General features: G+C 62.8%; 1 protein-coding gene across 3 annotated transcripts in view; it reads right to left on the reverse strand.

Annotated features, from left to right (window-relative positions):
• RNF123 (ring finger protein 123) overlaps nucleotides 1–21524 on the reverse strand; it is a 63413-nt gene that overhangs the window by 11825 nt on the left and 30064 nt on the right. For 2 of the 3 annotated variants that reach the window (XM_075005285.1, XM_075005286.1), the window contains exons 24-35: nucleotides 20335–20480; nucleotides 18822–18905; nucleotides 17818–17925; nucleotides 15972–16149; nucleotides 14068–14142; nucleotides 13357–13444; nucleotides 12959–13046; nucleotides 12692–12776; nucleotides 9815–9954; nucleotides 9459–9647; nucleotides 6798–6873; nucleotides 5684–5768 (exon numbers count right to left, since the gene is read on the reverse strand). In XM_075005285.1, coding sequence (XP_074861386.1) covers nucleotides 5684–5768; nucleotides 6798–6873; nucleotides 9459–9647; nucleotides 9815–9954; nucleotides 12692–12776; nucleotides 12959–13046; nucleotides 13357–13444; nucleotides 14068–14142; nucleotides 15972–16149; nucleotides 17818–17925; nucleotides 18822–18905; nucleotides 20335–20480 — 1342 coding nt within the window. The remainder of the gene's footprint in view (nucleotides 1–5683; nucleotides 5769–6797; nucleotides 6874–9458; nucleotides 9648–9814; nucleotides 9955–12691; nucleotides 12777–12958; nucleotides 13047–13356; nucleotides 13445–14067; nucleotides 14143–15971; nucleotides 16150–17817; nucleotides 17926–18821; nucleotides 18906–20334; nucleotides 20481–21524) is intronic. The other variant, XM_075005287.1, reaches the window with a different exon arrangement.

Here is a 21524-nt window from a genome sequence, read left to right on the forward strand (position 1 = left end):
ACCCTTGATGCAGCCCCTGGGGCCAGCCATTCCTAACACTGCACACCAGCAGGCACCTGCGCCGTTCACACCCCCCCTCGCCGGCAGGGGCCGCACAGCCGTGGGGCTGGGGCTTTGTGGCTGCGGGATGTTAATAGACGCTGCAAAGGCCTAGGCTCATGGAGAGAAGTCAGCTGCTCTCTGCAGAGTAACCCTGCAGGGGCTGAGGGGAACTGAGCAGCGTGCGAGAAGGAGGCACAGACTGCAGCCTCCCACATTCAGGAGTGGGGATACAACCTCTGAGCTGCCAGCCCCAGCTCTACAGGAGGGAGGGAGCTCCTCCCCCACAGAGACTAGGGCTCCTGCAGCAGGGGCCCCTTAGGGCAACCCCAGCCTGTGCGCTGGTTCTCAGCTGTGATGCAGGAACCAAAGGGGCTGTGGAGAGGGCTCTCCACGGCCACGACAGAGCCCACAGGCCAGTTTAGAGGGGTCAAGGTTGGGGGACAGAGGGGACTCCAGAGGTGTTTGCACCCCCGAGCATTGCTAGTGTTAGCCACTGCCAGACCTAGCTCAGCATCCCTTGGGACGTGAGGGATTCCCCCTGGGACTCTTCTGCCCAACACTAAGGTCTCCTGGGAAGGAGATGGACGTATGGGGGCCTCCCTGAGGTGTGAGGGGGGGCAGTTCCAGTCTAGGAGAGCAAACAAGACAACCACTTCACTCTTCCACTGCCCCCGTCTCTCCCCAGTACCCCACATCTCCTTCCCCTAGCCCTCTCTAACCCCCCGACACCTTGTTCAACACCCCCGTGCCCAGCACCCTGTCCCCCGCACCCCAGCACCCCCATGCCCAGCACCCTGTCCCTCCCTCCCCAGCACCCCCCCACCTCCCCAACACCCCCATGCCCAGCACCCTGTCCCTCCCTCCCCTGCACCTCCCCAACACCCCCATGCCCAGCACCCTGTCCCTCCCTCCCCTGCACCTCCCCAACACCCCCATGCCCAGCACCCTGTCCCTCCCTCCCCTGCACCCCCCCAACACCCTGTCCCTCCCTCCCCTGCACCCCCCCAACACCCCCATGCCCAGCACCCTGTCCCTCCCTCCCCTGCACCCCCCCAACACCCCCATGCCCAGCACCCTGTCCCTCCCTCCCCTGCACCCCCCCAACACCCCCATGCCCAGCACCCTGTCCCTCCCTCCCCTGCACCCCCCCAACACCCCCATGCCCAGCACCCTGTCCCTCCCTCCCCTGCACCCCCCCAACACCCCCATGCCCAGCACCCTGTCCCTCCCTCCCCAGCACCCCTCCCTACCACCCCAACACCCCCATGCCCAGCACCCTGTCCCTCCCTCCCCCACACCCCAGCACCCCCCCACCTCCCCAACACCCCCATGCCCAGCACCCTGTCCCTCCCTCCCCTGCACCCCCCCTGCACCCCCATGCCCAGCACCCTGTCCCTCCCTCCCCTGCACCCCCCCTGCACCCCCATGCCCAGCACCCTGTCCCTCCCTCCCCTGCACCCCCCCAACACCCCCATGCCCAGCACCCTGTCCCTCCCTCCCCAGCACCCCCCCACCTCCCCAACACCCCCATGCCCAGCACCCTGTCCCTCCCTCCCCTGCACCTCCCCAACACCCCCATGCCCAGCACCCTGTCCCTCCCTCCCCTGCACCCCCCCAACACCCCCATGCCCAGCACCCTGTCCCTCCCTCCCCTGCACCTCCCCAACACCCCCATGCCCAGCACCCTGTCCCTCCCTCCCCAGCACCCCAGCACCCCCCCATGCCCAGCACCCTGTCCCTCCCTCCCCCACACCCCAGCAACCCCCCACCCCCCCAACACCCCCATGCCCAGCACCCTGTCCCTCCCTCCCCCGCACCCCAGCACCCCCCCACCTCCCCAACACCCCCATGCCCAGCACCCTGTCCCTCCCTCCCCCACACCCCAGCACCCCCGCACCTCCCCAACACCCCCATGCCCAGCACCCCATCATTCTTCAACATCACACCGCACTCTCGCTGTCCCATCCCTCCCCAGTGCCCCCATCATCTCTCTACAACCCCCACCCAGCACCCCCTGCCCCACCCCTCCCCAGCAGACAGCTGCCCTTCTGCCCACCACCCCCACAGCCTTTGGGCTCAGATCCTCAAGCAGCCCCAGCCTGTCAGCTCCGTCATGCCCCACAAAGGGCAGCCTGGGGGCCATGGGCTAAAGTCCAGCTTCTTCCTGCTGCCCCCTCCCCAAAGGCAGCTCTGCAGCCCCCTATCCCGCCTGTCTCTGCTGCTTCCCAACAGGCACAGGAACTCGCAGGTTGGCCCCACGTGCTGGGAAGTGCCTTGCCATGGACTCACTCTGGGGCTCACTTTCACAGCCTGCCACATCAATAAGCCCCAGGCCTTGCTGGGGGCACCCTGCTCTCTACCCCAGCCAGACACACAACAACAGGCCACACGTATCTGAACACTGCACCCCACAGCCCTGTCTGATCCCATTAGTGCCCTGCTACTGCTGGCCGACAGGCTCGTCCCAGCATGCTGATGCTGCACGAAAATGCAGCATGCAGCTGGGTAAGGACCAATCCCTGCCACAGCACGTTGGCAGGGAGTGCATGGAGGCTGTAGGGACCATCACACTGCATGCAGGGAGCTAGATGGTGTGTGGGGGAGGGATTTTCACTCCCCCCAGCACCCAGGAAGCCTTTCCACCTCTTGCCAGGAAAAGAGAACACAGCCCCCACACTCCAGCCTGCAGCTCACCCACTGCTGCCCGGCTATCGGAGAGGGTCTGAGTGGGCAGAGCAGTGTGGGGGTGTCGAATGTCTCTAGAGCTGCTCCAGCAGGGATTAGATGGTATCCCTTTCTCCATGATTCCCAGCACTGTTTGCTTTCTCGGCTGCAGCTGCACAGAATGGACCTTCTCAGAATTATCCACTAGCTACAACTTCAGTAGCAAAGAAATCTGCTAATTTGAGAACAAGGGTGAAGCAGAGCAGCCTGTGGCAGGCCAGCAGGAAGGCATTAAGTGTTGCCACTATAGAAATCCATGGTCTGCCCGCACAGTGGATACAGCAGGCATATGTGGTTGCTCCATCTCTAGAGAGATGTATTGGAATTGGAAAAGATTCAGGAAAGGGCAACACAAATGATGAGGGCTCTGGAATGACTGCTGTAGGAGGTGAGATGACAAGACTGGGACTCTTCAGCTTGGCAAAGAGACGACAGACTATGACAGAGGTCTATACAATCCTCACTGGTGTGGAGAAAGTACATAAGGAATAGTTACCTACTTACTGCCATAACAGGAACTAGGGGTCACTAAGTGAAATCAATAGGCAGCACATTTAACATAAACCAAAGGAAGTGTTTCTTCACACAGCCACTTGTGGAACTCCTCGCCAGCTGGTGGTGTGAAGACCAAAACACTAACAGGATTCAAAAGAGAACTAGATAAATTCCTGGAGGTTGGGTCCACCAATGGCTGTCAGCCCGGCTGTGCAGGGATGACGTTCCTGGTCTCTGTCTGTCAGAGGCTGGGAATGTGCAATGGAGATGGTCACTTGTTGGATACCTGCCCTTCCAGCCACGGCAGCGCCTGTAGTTAGGGCAGCTGCTCATCCCTCTTTCTGATAGCCAGTGAGGGGAAGGAAGAGGGGCAGAGAAAGGGCCTGGTGAAGTTCCACAGCTTGGGAGCTTTGCTGATCACCACCTCAAAAAGGGTCAGAGCCTGGTTATACCAAAGGCCAGCTCACAGTTGAGCTGGGGTCTCACACGCCCTACAGGAGACCCTGGTTACCCTGCAACACTGCGCTCTTGGTGCCGCTTTTCTGCTGTTTGCATGGGGTGATTGTAGGCCCAGCGGAAAGCCCACACCCCTCCTCTGGCTGACAGGTCCAGCAGCCTGAGCAGAGGCGGCAGGGACGAGGTGTTCTGGGAACTCACTTCCCATCACAACACTGAGGCCTTCCCAAGGACAGAGCTGCCAGAAACAAGCAGCAGCTCTGTGACGTCTGGGGGAAAGCAAAGCAGAAGAGGCCACCGATGAACAACCTTGCGCTGAGCGCTTGGCGCAGTCGTGCTCAAGGCTGTGTGACTGGTGCAGGGACTGTGGGAGATAGGATATAATTAGATTTACTTGTGTACACCTCGGAGTCCTTGAGACAAGGATCAGAGCGAGCGTAGCTGCAGGGCTGAACCGCGCAGCCAGATGGGGCTTTGCAGAGCCAGGGACTAACCCGTCCCACACACAAAGGGGACGCGGCAGGAGGAGGTCAAGGAGAAGGCAGGCTGTAAGGGGGCAACACCTGTGGCCGCCCCACACTCAGCCAGTGAAATCACTCCTCAGGAGCCTGCTTCCAGCTGGTGATGGGGAGGTAGAGGAGTGTCACTCACCATAAGCTCCCTGCCTGGTGATTTCAGGGGGCAGCTAGTTCAGAGGCCCCTTTGCTCACAGGCTGCTGCTGGACTATAGGCACGTCACTTACACCGCAGCCTGGGGCCCAGGGAGGGCGGGGATTCAGTTCTTTTCCCTCCTGCCGCGAGGCAGGTGCTGGACACTGGGAATTGCTGCCGGCTCTGTCTGGGATCTCCAGAGCTCACAGGTGTCCCTCCCGCTCCCCGCCCCAAACGCAGCCAATGCTAGGCCTCTTCCAGGACGGGCTCTGGGGAGATGGGGCTATGCAGGGTCCCTGGCTGATGTGAGGCTAGGGAAGTGCCAGGCCCCTCAATCTCCACTTGCCCAGCCCAGGCACACCACCACCTGGCAGTGTCCTACTGCCATCTTCCCGGCAGCCTCTGTGCAGGGTTTCATCCAAGATGGGAGCTGACCCTGAGCAAGGCGCACAGCAGGCGAGTCGCTGGGCCTGACAGCAGACATGGAGCTTAGATGGGCACCTCCCCACCAGTGCTCCCATTTGCAGCTGCACAGGAGACTCCAATGCTGCGCAGCTGATCAGCAGAGCGCCCACAGCCAGGGGTTTCGTTTGTCCTGGTGGTGCACACGCGCGCACACACGCGCACCGTGGTGCACATGGAGGGAAAAATCCACACACGGACGAACGCAATTGCTCCCCACCCTGGCACCTGGCAGACTTCCGCACAGAGCCAGCCGAGGGAGGCAGAAGTTTGCACAGGGCCACCCCGCCATCTCCTTTGAGCTACCGTAACAGCAGGTCACGGTCTAGCATCTCCCGACTCACTCAGCTCCTTGTGCCAGGTCTCCTGCCAGGCCACCCGCAGAGCGCCCAGCTCAGAGACGCAGGGAGCACAGTGGGCTGGGGACCCGAGTTCCATTTCCTGCTCTGTCACTGGCTCCCATTGGCCCCAGCAAGTCACCTGGGCTTGCTGGCCACCATCTGCCATAGGTAGAATCGGGCTGGAGCCCTGCCCCACCCCTGAGGCTGGGGAGAGACACCTACCTGAACGGGAGCAGCAGAGCTACCTCCATGGCCAAGGCAACACACCGGAGCTCCCCAGAGCTCGGCAGGCCTGGGAGGTGGCGACAATCTCAGCAGAGCCCAGGCAAGGCAGAGGATGCGAAGGGAATGTGGCGTCCAGCCTGCCCCGTGGGGCGGAGACGCTGGGCCTAGCAACCAGCATGTACCCAGAGGGGACGCCCAGTCTGGGGCTCCGAAGGGCTGAATCCACCCCCAGCCACCCTGCAGCACAGCCCCCAGCGACGCTGCCTCTTGCAGGAGTCATCACTCACCCTTGGAAGTCCGTGTCCACAAGCAGTCGGACCAGAATCCCAGTCACAGCCACAAGGATTGGATAATGATCCACGCTCTCTAGCCCTGGGGGATGGAGCAGAGAGACCCACGACCAGCGCTGGGACGGCCAGGTTGTACCACCCCTACACCCCCCGGGCTGCGTGCCACAGTCTGGGGCTGCCCTCCTTCTCACAGCCTCACCTCAGCTGCGCCACAGCCAGGCGGCGGGAGCCCTGGGCTTGGGGCGCTCTCCTCCGCCTCTGAACCAGCGCTCTGATCACAGGCGTCTCCCCCGGCCAGTGCCCCAGAAAAGAGGGGCTGCCCCACACCCAGGGCTACGGGGGCGGATTGGAACTCTCCTTGACAGCATCTCCCTCAGGGCCCCCGCTGCTGAGCCACGCCTGGGAGCAGCCAGGACACTGCTGAGCCATTGCTGCCTCAGGAGGGGCAGGCTGACTCAGCACCGCCTCCCCGTACCTTGCAGCGGCAGCAGGCTAGCGAATCTACTGGCGAGGCTGCAGCAGCCCCAACAACACACGCAGCCAGACAGCCTGTGGCGAGCGGCCGCCGGGGCTGCTAGCACAGCGCTGTCCTTCCCCAGCGTGCCCCTGCAGCTCAAGGGCAGAGTGAGCAATGTGTATCCAGACAAGGCCTTCTCCCACAGCGCAGACCCCTTTCCAGGCCCCGCCAGTGCCCACCTGAGGGCGCTACTTGCCCAGAGCAGGCACAGAACATGGCAGCAATGTAACAGCTGCTCAAGCTTGGTGCCAGGAGACCCCCGAAAACAGAGAGACTCACAATAGGGCAGATGCCTCCTGGAAAGAGCCAGGGGATCGGGAGTGAGCACACTGCTCAGGGTCAGCACTTAGACCTCCAAACCCTGCCCTGACGAGTTAGCAGGGCGGGCAGGTCGCCCTACTTTCTGGCTTGGAAGAATAGTTCCTGCTACGTTCGCAGCCACAGCAGCTGAGGTTCCGGGTCACACGCCACAGCCCCCACCGGAAGCCTCACAGAGATAGGCACCGTCTCAGATCTAATGCCCCCCACAGCCACATCGCTCTGCTAGCCAGGCTGCAGAGGAAGCCCCTGAACCCCCCAAGAAGCGTGACTCACCTGGGAGCCGGAGGTTGACCACTCTGTCGAACAGGTTCCGCTCGGCTGTCACGCGATTCAGCACCTGGTTCAACAGCTGTGGGGACATGAGGCATCAGGAAGAGACTAGTAACAGAGAGGCAGCTGTGCTAGTCTATACAGTATCAAAACAAAAAAGCAGTCAAGTAGCACTTTAAAGACTAACAAAGTAATTTATTAGGTGAGCTTTCATGGGACAGACCCACTTCTTCAGACCATAGCCAGACCAGAACAGACTCAGTATTTAAGGCACCGAGAACCAAAAACAGTAATCAAGGTTGACGAATCAGAAAAAAATCATCAAGGTGAGCAACTCAGTGAACAGAGGGGTAGAAGTGGGAGGGGAAGGTCAAGAGTTAGATAAAGCCAAGTATACAAACGACCCCTATAGTGACTCAGAAAGTTCCCATCCTGGTTCAAACCACGTGTTAATGTGCTGAATTTGAATATAAAAGACTGTGCCCTCTTCTAGACAGGGAGCCTGCCTAGCAGCCTGAGCAGCCCCTTTCTGGCAGTCGCCTTCAGAGAGTACACCCATTCCACACAGGGCCTCCCAAGAGACAACCCCCCACCGCTGCTCCAAACCTCCTGCCAGGCAGACAAGAGTGCCTGGCACGTCCCCAGGATTGCTACGGACCCACCCTGCAGAGCACGACACCAGAGTAGACAGCGGGGTCCTCCCATTCCCACCCGGCCACGCTGCTGCTCCCCACACACACTGTGCCACTGCTGCTGACCTGCAGGAGCTGAACAGCACTGCAACCACCCCTCAGTGGGTGCACACTGGCTCCCAGCAGGCCCCACTCACATCAGCAGGGAGTGCAGTGCCGACTGCCAAAGGGTAACAGACCTCAGCCTGCCGTGTGAGCCCGTACCCCAGCCAACGGCAGAGTGGGCCAAACGAGTGCCAGCTGTGAGCAGGGCTAGGTGCAGGAGCTGGTGGGCTGACTGACAGCTGCCCCAGGAGCTCCCTGCGGAGGGCAGGGCCTAGCACAGCTGGCTCCAAGCACACCATGGAAAAGCTCAGGCCCAGGAGGCTGCTGCACAGTCACATAGAGCCCAGCTGTGCCCAGACAAGCAGCAGGCTTCTGCCCCCTCAGCAATGAAACCGGATATCGTTAGGCTCTGGGTGAACCCCCACCTGGGAGAGCTCAGACACACAGGCCTGGTCTCGCGGGCCCCCTTCCAGCATCTGCATGACCCACTGCACTGGCCAAGCAGCAAGGCCCCCGTGCCTACACCCTCTGACCCTTGCTCTGGTCTACCCTGGGACACAGGCATGGGACCAGCCTGCCCATGGTGCTGCTGCCTGTACTGCACCCCTGAGCAGTGTTCCTGTAAGCGGGGTGCTTGGGTGCCCACCGGCGGAGATGCAAATACCGCGCACACCAGAAGTCACTCTGCACGTGAGTGGAACAGTCAGCGGGACGCTGTCCCACAGGCTCCAAGCAGCGCTGAGTGTGTCAGAAGCCAGGGGCGTGCTGCTGGGCTCCGAGCTGTGCTGCCCGCTCCACTGGTCAAGGTGGGCGGCTCATGACACTTGACGCAGGGCCCAGGCCTCAGTGCCATCTCTCCTGCTCAGCCCTCCTGCCATGCCCAAAGCAACCTTGCAGAGTGGGGAGACAGAGGAGCCTTAGGATCTACGGCAGCCGCAGGTGAGCACAGCCCAGGGAGCAGCACTTGGCACTTCCAGCCTACAGAGCGGCAGCACCACTGACAGACTTTGTATGCGATGCCTGTGTCCCAGGGTAGACCAACACAGCCAGGGAGGGGCCTCCCTTCCAGACTCCCAGGACTGAGGATTCCCCGGCCTGGCCATCAGCTCCGAGGGGCTACGGCCCCACTCGGACAGCTGGGGTCGCACTTCACGCGAGCACTGCCATGTCACGCTCCCAGGCTTGCCCGGGGCTCCGTCTGTGGCTGCTGGGCGTCAGAGCCCTCTGCTCACAGCCACTTCCTCCGGCAGCAGGACTCAGCCTGGGACGAAGGCACGTCTTACCTTGCACTGCAATCAGCTGCGCAGTGCAGCGGCTCTGCATGCCAACGGGACTCGTAAGACCAAGTCTTCTGTCAGCCCCAGGCTGCGCGTGGGTGCCATAACCACAGAAGGGGGGCTGCTGATGTCAGTTGTGGGTGGGGACTGAAGTGCCTGGCTAGAGTTGGGGGCGGATTTCAGGCTGGAAATAGCAGGGGGCCGTGGATCAGGATTAAGAAGTGAGGGCAGAGCTAGGGAGGGTGAAATCCGACAGCAATAGCAGGGGGCTACAGGTCAGCGGTGGGACACTGGCAGGGCAAGCAGAGGGCGATGGACTGGGACTGGAGGGCACTGGCAGAGGAGAGCGGGAGCCGAGGTCTGGAATACCTGCCCTACTCTGTCAGGTATCCTGCTTCCCTCCTTGCTGGGCTCTGCACCACTGCCGCCCCAGGGGCCTGGAGCAGCTGCCATGCGGCCTCTTCGGCATGTACCCTGGAGCAGTCGTCTTGTCTCCCTCTTGGGGAGCTCTGCCAGGGATGGGCTCTGGTGGGCTCGGAGGCTGCTGGGAAAGCTGAACCACCACTGGCTGGCAACCGCTGGAGCTGGCCAGATTTCCCCTGCACTGGCTGCTCGCAGTGCCTTGCCTGTGCCCCAGCTCCCGGATGTACCTGGGCGAGTCTCCGGAGCAGCAGCTCTGAGGAGGGGCGGCTCCAGTCAAGGAAGATCTCGGGGGCCAGTGTGACAGTCATCTCCAGCACCCTGAGCAGGCTCACCGACAGGTCGAAGCAGGTTGCACACACCTTCAGCTGGCGGCTGTCCACAAAGTTCCTCTCCAGGCGCTCTGCCGCCTGCTGGATCTGCGCGGGCACAAGGCTCAGCTCAGGACAGGCTGCAAGGAACAGTGGCCTCCCGCCGCTCCCAGCACCTCTAGGTGGTGAGTCAGTCACACAGGGGGCCTGGCCTGGCTCTCCGAGCTCAGCCTGCAGCCCCCGCTAGGAGCTATCCCCCCCCCGCCAGCACTCACCTCCTGGATCATACCAATGAACTCGGAGAAGGCCCAGTTGAGCTGGTTGAGGACGCTGTTGAGGAAGCTGGGTGCCAGGTCGCAGTCACTGCGCAGCAGGTCGGCCATGTGCTGCTGCAGCAGGGTAGAGGGGCACGGCTCTAGGAGCAAAGGGCAGGGTGTCAGGGGCAGACCTGGGACACCCAGCACAGGGAAGTGGGCAGCTGGGGAGGCGCAGCCCTGGTGCCATGCAGGACTACCAGGCCAGGAGGGGACTGAGCACGGCACAGGCAGCCCTGTACGAAGCTGCTGCACAGGGAGAAGGGCTGACAGGTGCCCTGCACGGCTGGAGCACAAACTGCTGTGAGCACAGAGCTCGCCTGTGGGCTGCCACTACAGCCCTGCATGAGCTGGGCCCAGGTGCATACGGCTGCACTGCCCCCCATCCAAGGGGATGGATAGCTGAGTGCTCCCCAAGTCTCCCTCGCACTCGGCTCCAGAGCAGCTCGGCAGTAATCTCTCCTGCCATGAGCCCTGCAGCTGGTGCCTGTGCCGGGACACCTGTCCTGCCCACCCTCATGGGGCCCTTGCCTGTCTGGGTGTGCTCTGAAGGCCAGGGAGAAAGGTGTCCCCTCCCTGAGTGGGGGCAGAGCCCTCTCCCCAAGGTGTGGTTCCTGGGGACATTTCTTGGCAGGCCTACGACTGCTGCCCAGCTTGGCCGGCTCAGCATTGGCAGCCCCTGCCACCACTAGCCTCCGTAGCCCGTGGCACTGGCGCAGGGGGTCCAGCATGGCCTTGCCAGCCAGAGGCTTCTAACAGAGTCCCTCCTTGGCACAGAAGGACTCAGGCCTAGAAACAGCCCAGCAGGGGGACGAAGGACCAAGTGTAATGGGTCAGGACAGCCGATGCACCGCAGCCCCTCACCGCCCCACAGCTGCGGGGCCCGGTGCTGAGTCGTGCCAGTGGGCAGGGGAAAGCAGACAGCAGCAGCTCTCTGCAGCTGCAGCGTGGTGAGTCCTGTGACTGGAGCTGTCCCTGTCTCAGCCGCCAGAGCCCCGCTCCCAGGAGAGAGAAGGCACCACCAGCAATCCTGGGACCGGCCCTGGCAAAAAGCAGCAGGGCCTGCAGCTTCCTGGCTCTTGCCCTCTGCCCGCAGGCTGCAGACCAGGGAGCCCAGGCCTGGCAGTGCTGCTTCTCTGGACACCCCTGCCTGCCTCTAGTGAGGGCCCAAGGATGGGAACCTACTTCCCAGGGCTGCCAGGCTGGGAGGGGCGGTTGTGCCGGCATGGATGGCCTGCGCAGACTCCCAGTGCAGCTGCCCAGCGGGCTCTGAGGCTCCAGAGACCGGGAGCAGCATCACTGCAAGTCCCCTCTGAGAAAACGCCTGTTTAAGCTGCACTGCTTTTGAAGCAGCCCTTGGGCCTGGCCCTGGCCCTGGCCCTGCTTGGCAATGCAGGGAAACAAGGGCACCTCGCTCTGCCTGCTCCCAACAAGCACAGCCCTGCACTGGGGCTGGGGACGCTGCTGAGGCACTCCAGCCCGCAGACCAAGGCAGGGGCTGGTGCAGCTCACGCCTCGGATCTGCCAGCTCTGTCCACCCCCAGCAATCCCCGGCACTCCCATCACGCGGGCAGGAGGCAGGTTCCCTGCTCCACGAGTACTGTAGTGATGGCAGCCGTGGGCCAGCCGCCTCCCGCACCGCTGCAGCTGGGGCTCAGGCCCCAGCACCATCTCCCTGGCCAAGACACAGCCCCCCCAACCCCCAACCAGGGCGGGTGTGGGTGGGGAGGGGCCAGGAGAACACTTGCAGGGGAAGGACCAGGGGACTAAGAGCTACTGCACCACCACACGAGACAGGGCCAAGCAAACAGGGGACTTACTCTGGAGGCTAGCAAGAGAGAGATCTCCTGGGCCCCGCGAGAGAGAGACGAGAGAGCGGCATTACTGAAGGGCAGGGCCCCACGGCACCAGCAGAGCTCTCTGCCAGAGCCGGGCGAGGCCACGTGGCCCACGCATGCACCTCACTGGCCAGGGCTCATAAGGGCACACGCACACCGCGCCCCAGAGCCCAGTGGGCCTCTCTCGACTCCACGCAGGGCACAGCGCACCGGGGGCTGGTCACACCTCAGGGGGCCATGGAAAGGCAGGTTCCCACCACCACCCCATCAGCCAGCCTCCTATGCAGGCACACCAGGCACCTGGGGCCACGTCGCACGTGGATTCGCTTGCTCCGCTCCACTCCCCGCTGCATGGGGCTCGGGTGGAGATGGAGCACTGGGCTCAGCACGGCTCACTCCTGGGACATGCTGGCTACCAAGCCCACCTCCTGCCCCAGCGAGCAGTTCAAGACGAGCCTTCCAACCTGGGCTGGCGGGAGCCAGGGGGATGCGACCAGAGTCACCGCTGCAGCAAAAGCCACCCTGGCCCCCACTGCTGTCTGCAGGGACAGCCCAATCCGATCGGCTCCGAAGGCCACGGCAGCACAGGCACACAATGGAGCAGAGGCACTGGGGTGGGGGTGCGGAAGGGAGCAGGCGCCTGCCATCATGTGCTCTCCTAGCACCCCCAGCAGCCTCTCTTCACATCACCTCCACTACCTGCCATGGAGTGCCCAGCTCCAGCTCATTCCCAGCACCCTGGCTGGGCCTCCGGGTGAGGCAGAGGACACCGGCTGCTCCCAAGGACTGGCCACACCCCTAGGAGCCCACTGGATACTGACTTCATCCCCCAGTGCTATCAGCACTCCAGCACCAGGCCCTGCCACCCCCCCAGGCAGCGAGCGCCCAGCCCCACCCCCCGGGCAGCGAGCGCCCAGCCCCCAGCCCCACCCCCCGGGCAGCGAGCGCCCAGCCCCCAGCCCCACCCCCCAGGCAGCGAGCGCCCAGCCCCACCACTCACTCTGCAGACTGGGGAGATTGGCGTCCTCAGGCTTGGTTTTCAGCAGGTGCGGGAGGCGTGTGTACCTGTATCCGAACCCACAGCCCTGTGGAAGGAGACAGGGCAGGGTGAGGGCCGGGCGCCAAGCTGGGCGAGGCAGGCTGAAGGGCACACAGTGGGTGCTGTCCAGCCTGCCAGGGGAGGGCTGAGAGCTCTGGCCTGCAGCTATGCGACGGCCCGAGAGACCAGGACACCGGATGCTGGCAGCAACAGGCAGGGAGACCCTACCCGCCACAGCCGAACCAGGATCCAGTTGGTCTGTGCCCATGGGCGCTGCTCGTAAGGAGCCAACAGGTTCTTCATCATGGATATTCGCCTGCCAGAGAGAAGGGACAGGTTGGCAGCCAGGAAGGTGGGGCAGGCAGGGCGGCTGGCACAGGGCTCCTAGCGGGCAGGGGAGGAAGAATGGCAGGGCTGCAGAGCCAGCACCCACGGCACACCTGGGGGAGGGGCAGAAGTGATTTCCTCACTTCCCAGGTAGTCTGCAGCTGATCTACCCCAGCAGTCACAATCACTGCCTGTGCCCTGGGCCCAGCCTGCTGCAGACCAGGTGCCCCTCCTCTGTCCTGCCATCCCCTCATCCTCTCCCAGCCCCGCAAACAGTCCAGGGCGCAGGCTGGACTTACTGCTCCTCTGGGATCCTCTCCACGGCCCGCAGCGAGTGTGGGTAGCAGACATAGCTGGCCAGCGCCTGCATCAGCGAGTCCCGGATGTCTGGGGGCAGAGGAGAGGGGCTAGCTGGGCACTGAGCCGTGCAGCAAGGCAGTGAGGGAACTAGCTCCAGACAAGCGGGATGTTAAATGGGACAACCCCCAGAGCTGGCAAGGGACCTCGGCACACACAGGAAATTGAACCCTTCCTGCCAGTTTATGCCATCCTGCGGCCTCCCAGCCCCTGCCAGGCCAGGCCAGGCTTGGAGCCTCCTCAGACACAGGGGGAGCTGCCCGGTCCCTGTCCACCTCTGCCCGTCGTCTGCAGAGTGGGGAGGCTGTGGACTTCCCCCACAGCTGGGACCTGGCTGAGAAACGGGCAGTGTGTGCCCAGCTGAGACTCCAGCACTGCCATTGAGCCCTCCCCTCCAGGCACCAGCTGAAGCTTTGCCATCAGCTGACGGGACTCTGCCTTCTTCTCTTCCCCCACCAATGCAATAACCTCAGCGATGGCTGGGAAAACTGAGCAGGGTGCCCAGGAACCCTGACACAGCCAGGCTGCCCCGTCCCCTATGCCTTGCTGCTTGCTCCTGGGCAAGGCTGACAGCAAGATGGGGCCGGTCAGTGCCTGTGCCCTCACCCCAACAGGCAGAGCCGTCGCCCGTCAGTCCCAGAGAGCAGTCTCACCAGTGCCGACGATCCGGGAGTCAGCAAAGTGCTTGGCCAGGATAGCAGCCAGGCGCGTCAGCGTCTCCTCATAGCCTGCAAGGACAGAGACAAAGCAGCTCGTCAGCAGAGTGACAGGGGCCCTGAGTACAACCCCCTTCCTGAGGTGGCCACTCAAACCGCCCCTGCTCCAATCTCATGCGGTGGGACAGTGATGACCACGGGAACAGGAACTGACAGGGCGGCTCTCCCTAAGTCTGCAGACGGCCTGACGTATTTTCTCTGCGGGGGCATTTCGAGTCAGCCTTCCTGGACACAGCGGCTGCTGGGTGCCTGGAGAGTCCAGCAAAGGCCAGCCAGGAAAGTGACAGCTCCCAGGCTTAGCAAAGCGGTTGGATGCAGCACGCTGGCTCTGGGACAGTCAGTCTTGCCTACCTGAGCCCAGCTGCCCTGGAGCTGGGAACACCCAGGGCACTGCTCCCGCAGCAAGGCCACAGTGCCGCTTGAAGGGCCCATGTCGGACAGGTTGGGCAAGCGAATGTCATGCCCCATGCAGCTAGAAAACACTGCCTGAGGGCCCCGCTGGGGACGCCGGACGCTGCCAGTCACCGCCACTGGATCAAACTGGGCGGGCACAAGGCTCTGGCCCCGTGACACGCCAGCCTGGGCTGGATGAGAGCAGCTGGCAAATCTGCGAGTCCCCTCCATCAGCTGCATGCACAGGCCCGTTCTGGAGCAGTACGTTGGCAGCCACAGGCTGGCGGGCCCAAGCACTGGCCACTCTGCCAGAGCCAGGCCATCATCATCCCTCGGACCTGCTCGCTCCCCCAGCCAGCCCAGTTCAGCCCTGGTGAGGTGCTCTGGCTGGCCTCATACATCACGCGCCTACCCTCCTTCCCTCCTCAGGGCGAGAGGGTCGGGTCATCACTCAAACTCAGACCAGCACGCTAAGGGCCCTGTCCCTGACACAGCACAGGACAGGCACGGCCTGGCTCTCGGACCACAGGCACTCAGCAGAGAAGACTGTGTTGCTGCTGGCTATGAAAAGAGCCAGGGTAGCCCAGCAAGGAAAGCCAGACACCACAGAGGCCCTGCACAGGACGGGCACACCCTGCTGGGAGAGCTGTGCCACCCCTCAGTGACTGTCTGGGCCTTGGCTTGCACTGGGCCATCAAACCCCCTCCCAGCACTGCTCATCCCCAGCCAGGTGTGGGGCAACCCTCAGAGAAGCAGGAGGGCTGAGCTGGGTAAGCGTCTAGCCCTAAAGGGGCTCTCGGGATGGGGAGCAGGGCAGGAAGGAGTCAGATCATGCTGCGACTCCAGCTGCAGAATCCGCCACAGACGCTCAGCTCCCTGCAGCATAACGTGGCTCAAGTGGCACAGGCTTCACGGCTGGGAAGGAACGGGCCTTGGCTCCGAAAGCCAGAGATAACAGCTTCCCTGCCTGTCATTTCACACCCCAGCTTGTGCTTGTCACCCCCCAGAGGGCAGACACCCCTTCTATGCCTCAAACCTAGCCACCTCTGCCACTGCCCCGGCCAAGCCAGATGCCAAAGTCTCCGGCCCCCAGCCACCTCTGTGGCAAGCGAGATCCCCAGAGCGAACTGTGCAGCACCCTGGAAGAGCAGGGGCAGCACACAATAAAGACAACACCATGGCCAAAGGCCCCCCAAGCTCCTGGCTGTCTGCTGGGTCACAGCACGCTGCAGGCTGGCAGAGAAGGGGCGCCCAAGCCCAGGACATGCAAGTGGGCCTTGCTGCAATCCCCAGCTAACTCAGCAACCTGCCACTGCTGAGGAAGCAACCAGCACTTGGTGCAGAGGTAATCACGCAGCTGGGGATGCAGCCCTGGTATCTCTGGAAGCTTTCAGCTGGGGTGCCGCCTTGGCCTGCCCGGCAGCAGTGGTAGACAGCCCCCTGCTCACCAGGGAGCTCCTCCATGCTATGCACAGGGCTGAAGTAGTTCTTTAGCGCGCTGTAGCTATTCATGGCCACACTGAGGTAGAATTCCGGCACGAAGGCAAAGAGTGAGCCTGTCCTGTCTGCATGCTCGATGGTGCGGATGCAGATTCGCAGCAGCCAGTATATGTCCTGCATCTTCTCCTGCCGGGAGAACACAGCCACCAGTCAGCTCCCACCCCAGACAGGCCAGAACAGTGCTGGGCATCAGACCAATGCCAGCATTGCTGGGGCACAAAGGGTAAGAGGCTGGGAACTGAGCAGAGCACCTCAGCCCTGTGCTATGGCCATACTGGAGCCAAAGAAAAAGTGCCCGCATGGAGGGGGAAAGCCAAGGCACGGTTCCGCAGCACGCTGCCTGTTCCATGGCCACCTGTGCAACCTGCTGCAATGCCTAGGCCTACAAATCTACCCGCAGTGTGCGCTGCACTGCTGCAAATACCAACACTGCTTTCCGCACAGAGCCTGTCCAAGCTGGCCCTGGGGGCAGCGCAACGCAGAGCAGCTTCGAACCAGAGCACAGACGCCAAGCGAGAAGGAAGCAAGCAACGTCCTGTCGTCTTGGCTTCCACCTGGTCAACACCTGGCTCTATGGAACGCCTAAGACACTGGCTCCACTAGGCTGGGTGGGTCAGCTGTGAGTGGATCCATCTGGCTCCTGCCTGCCCTTTCACACACACACACACACCACAAGGCAGAGGACCAACAGTGCCTAGGCAATAGCCATCAACACTGTGCAAAAAGGTGCAAAAGGGAGACATCAGGACAGGGTTTGTTCCAGCAGAGAGGCCTGCTGGTATAACACAACAGCTGTGTGAGCCCTGGTGAACAAACACCATACGGGGCCATAAATGAATAACCCCAAACTGTGTTGGGACTTAGACCCCAAAGGAAACTAACGAAGAAGGAAAGGAAGTTTTTCTTCACACAGCGCAGGGCCGGCCTGTGGAACTCCTGCCCAGCAGATGCTCTGAAGACCAGGATTTTATCAGGGTTCAAAAAGAGCTAGATAATTCCTGGAGGTTCGGTCCATCCGTGGCTATCACGCAGGATGGGTAGGAATGGTGTTCTAACCCTGTGTGTGTCGGGGCTTAAAATGGGTGATGGAAGAGGAATCGCTCAATGGCTTCCGATTCTCTTCACTCCCTCGCCAGCATCTGGCATTGGCCACTGCTGGAAGCCAGGATCCTGGGCTACATAGACTTTTGGGCTGACCCAGTCTGTCCATTCCGATGAGGGACTATTTTGCCCATCACTTTCTTGGAGGTTCCTTAATAGACACCTGGGGATAAATTAACAAGCTGCCAAACATCTAGTGCCAGCAGGAAGATGGGCTGCCTGAACGCCACTAGCTGCCACCCCCTCAACCTCCAGGAGCCAGCATGGGCCTTCCCTATCCCAACACTGAACACTGTTTTCACTGACCCGGCCACAGAAAGGGACCCAAACACTTCACTGCCTCCCCCGCCTAAGCCCCTACAGTCACATGCTCCCCCCAGAGGTTTTCCTTTCTTCTGTGGCACTGCTGTAAGCCTGTGACAAAACAGCATGAAGAGCAATGCCCTGTGCAGCCCTGCGCTGGGACAAGCTGTCGGGTGAAGAGCAGCTGGTCACACGCGGGCTGGGCTGCCCCCATTGACCAGTGGCAAGGCCACATTTTCCCCGTCACTCTCTGGGCCCACATGAAACAAAAAAGCAGTCATGGAGCACTTCAGTGACTACCAGTGCATCCACGCCATAGGACAAGCCCCACAGGTCAGAGCGTCACAGGCACGAACGGCTGCCTGCTCTCCCACCGCCGGCTTCTCTCACCTTGGAGTAGATGGTGACGTTGATCCAGGCGAGCCGGCGACTCAGATGGTTGAGTTTCTCTGAGAAAACTTTCTGGCTCTTGAGCAGCTCCTCGTAGATGTCCCTCCTCTGCAAGGCACACAGTGGGTGTGGAGAGCCCTTCCCGTATGAAGGCCTCCTCCCCAGCAGCGTTTCCTGTACGCAGAGCGCGCGGGCGGTGCCCAGAAGAGAGTCAGGCGTTGCCCTGCTGATTAACAGCACACCCACAGCTGGCAGCGTGTGCTGGCTGGTGGAGCACGTCACACACACCACGGTGCACTTAACAAAATTTATACCACACCGATGGGAAAAAAGTAGACGGACCCCTGCTCCTCTGTGGGCTGGGACGCAAGAGGTTTCCCCTTTCCGCGGTTTGCAAGGGAGGCCAGGCAAGAGCCAGAGGGGCCAGCCAGGAGGTGAAGACTGGGGGCGTGGAAGCCACAAGCAGATCAAGGCCCAGGCGGATCCGTCACTGCCCTGACCAGCAAGAGCCCTAGCACAGAGATCCTCAGCCACGTATTAACCCCTTGGTGTCCAAGTGCTTTCAGATCACCTCCTGCAAGTGACAGCTATAAGAGGGACTGCTCAGACAGAGCCCTGAGCCCAGAAACCATTCTGGGGGGTTTCCTGCCTGGCTTCTCACTGGCACCACTAGCCAGGTGCCCTTCCACTGAGCCCCAGTGCTACATGCAAGGGGGCCCAGACCCCAATCAGGAGGAAATGCCACCCCCTGGAGCCCTCGTCCCAGGAGGCAGACGCTCAGCTGGCCAGTGCCAGAGCTACATGGACAGCAACACCCGTGCTGGGACAGTCAGCAGCCTGAAACTTGCACTCTAGGGAAGCAGCAGCTTGTCGGCACCGTGCCCAGCCCTCTAGCCTGCTGGCCCCCAACGCGGACTATCTGTCCGCAGAGCCCTTTGCCACAGGGCGCTGCAATGGCTACAAGGTGGCAGCTGGGGCAGGGTGGGACCAAAGTGGCTTCTTACCTGCTTTGGACATCGACTGATCTTCTCCTCGGTGTCCTTCAGAGCCAGGGCGTATTCGTTCACGTCGTCCGACACGCCCACCATCTGAAAGAAAACCAGGGCACAGCGATGCCAGCACAGCGCTACTCCAGCATGGTCAAAGGCCAACAGGAGCTCAGCGCCCCGACCCCGGCCAACACCACAGCGCCCCGGTCCCCCGCCTGGGCTGTGCTCAGAGCCCCGACCCCGGCCAACACCACAGCGCCCCGGTCCCCCGCCTGGGCTGCACTCAGAGCCCCGACCCCGGCCAACATCACAGCGCCCCGGTCCCCCGCCTGGGCTGTGCTCAGAGCCCCAACCCGGGCCAATATCACAGCGCCCCGGTCCCCTGCCTGGGCTGCGCTCAGCACCCTGGCCCTGGCCAACCTCACAGTGCCCCGGTCCCCTGCCTGGGCTGCGCTCAGAGCCCCGACCCCGGCCAATATCACAGCGCCCCGGTCCCCCGCCTGGGCTGCGCTCAGCGCCCCGACCCCGGCCAACACCACAGCGCCCCGGTCCCCCGCCTGGGCTGTGCTCAGAGCCCCAACCCGGGCCAATATCACAGCGCCCCGGTCCCCTGCCTGGGCTGTGCTCAGAGCCCCAACCCGGGCCAATATCACAGCGCCCCGGTCCCCTGCCTGGGCTGTGCTCAGAGCCCCAACCCGGGCCAATATCACAGCGCCCCGGTCCCCCGCCTGGGCTGCGCTCAGCGCCCCGACCCCGGCCAACACCACAGCGCCCCGGTCCCCCGCCTGGGCTGCGCTCAGCGCCCCGACCCCGGCCAACACCACAGCGCCCCGGTCCCCCGCCTGGGCTGTGCTCAGAGCCCCGACCCCGGCCAACACCACAGCGCCCCGGTCCCCTGCCTGGGCTGTGCTCAGAGCCCCGACCCCGGCCAACACCACAGCGCCCCGGTCCCCTGCCTGGGCTGCGCTCAGAGCCCCGACCTGGGCCAATATCACAGCGCCCTGGTCCCCTGCCTGGGCTGCGCTCAGAGCCCCGGTCCCCTGCCTGGGCTGCGCTCAGCACCCTGGCCCTGGCCAACCTCACAGTGCCCCGGTCCCCTGCCTGGGTTGCACTCAGCGCCCTGGTCCCCTGGCTGTGGCCAGTATGGTGGCAGAGGAGAGCAGGCTGCTGCTAAGTTGGGGGGTGAGGTGGCAGACTACCCTGTTGCTGCAGCTGCTGTCGTGTGCAACCCCCATCCCCAAGTAATCCCCCAACCCAGCCCCGGCCTCAGGTAACCCTCCCCTCTCCTGCTCGTAGAACAAATCAGCCAGCTGCTGCAGGACCCCTGAAAGCTCTGGCCTGGGGACAGCCGCCCCACCTCATCTATGGATGGGAGAGCTCTGCACAGTCAGCCCTTGGGACGAGCGCACCGACCAGAGGGAAAGGCCTGCAGCACCAGCCCAGGCAGCAGGCGCGCTGCAAGTCCCACACAGGCTGGCACGCGAGGCAGCACGAGGGCTGGGACCCCTGCACAGTGGGTGCTGCTCACCTTGCCAAGTTGCTGGTGGACGCTGAGGTTGTACATCATCACTATGCCATCCAGGATCTCCAGAAGGGAGCTCTCTGTAACGGGCTGCTCCGGCTCCTCGGGTGGTCTCCCCAGTAACAGACCCTCACTTCCATGGCTGCCTTCTACTGCAAGCCAGCCCCGAGAGAGAAGAGTTCTCAGCAGCGCCACCGGCAGCGAGAGGCCTGCCTCAGTCCCCCCTGTGCCGTGTTCTCTGGGGCCAAGCCAGGGCACAGCTGCCCCCTGGCTCCAGCCCCTACCCCAGCCCTCAGTCCCCCTCTCCAGCCGGGGTGCCTCACGCAAGGATCCACACCGGCCCGGCCCTGCTGGACATGCTGCTGCAGCCTGGGCCTAAACACTGCCCCCGTCCCCCAGTGCCAGGCAGGACGTGCCTGGCAACACACAGATTGAGAAGAGCAGTGTGAGCCGCCAACCCTTCCTGCTGCACGCTGGGAAATGGCCAGACACAACTGAGGCTTTCTGGGCACCGCCAGGCAAACCCAACAGCCTCTGCACAGAGCGAGGCCACAGCCACCAGCCAGGGTCTGCGCTACGTACCACTAGTCTGCAGGGCGAATGCCACTGACTGCAGACCAGGCCCCACCACCTGGGCTCCAACCAGCGCTCCCTGTAGGCTGAGCACTTGGGCAGCCACCCTGGTGAGATGCAGGTGCTGCCCAGCTGATTAGCAGAGTGCCCCCAGCCTCCCACAGCCGGCAGCCTGTGTTTCCACTGGAGGTGCACGGCCGCACAGGCCTCGGTGCACAAAACATTTATTGTGCCCAGGGGTGGGAAAAATAGCAGGAGCTCTGCTCGAACCTGTCCTGCGGTGAGCCCCAGGCCCACCGCCTGGCCTGGCCCCGCTGACGCCCTGCAGCTGCCAGGGCTGTGCCCTGAGCTGCCTCGCCTTTGGCTAGGAAACAGGGCTCACTTTTAAAGAAAATGCAACTGGCTTCAGTAACTGCTTCAGGAGAGACTCCACCAGTCCAGGCTCCTGCCAGGGTCAGCACTGCCGGGGCAGTGCACAGACATTCTCTGCTGCAGCTCCTGGGAGCAGGGCTGTGCCCACATCACCCGCCAGCCCCCCGCATCTCCAGGCTTTGAGCTCCTCAGCTGAACGCCGCTGCCGCCCTCTCACAGCCAGGCTCCAGGCTGATCTGCTCCCCAGGGAC

Source organism: Carettochelys insculpta, chromosome 11 (assembly GCF_033958435.1).
Source record: "Carettochelys insculpta isolate YL-2023 chromosome 11, ASM3395843v1, whole genome shotgun sequence".
NCBI classification, from domain to species: domain Eukaryota; kingdom Metazoa; phylum Chordata; order Testudines; family Carettochelyidae; genus Carettochelys; species Carettochelys insculpta.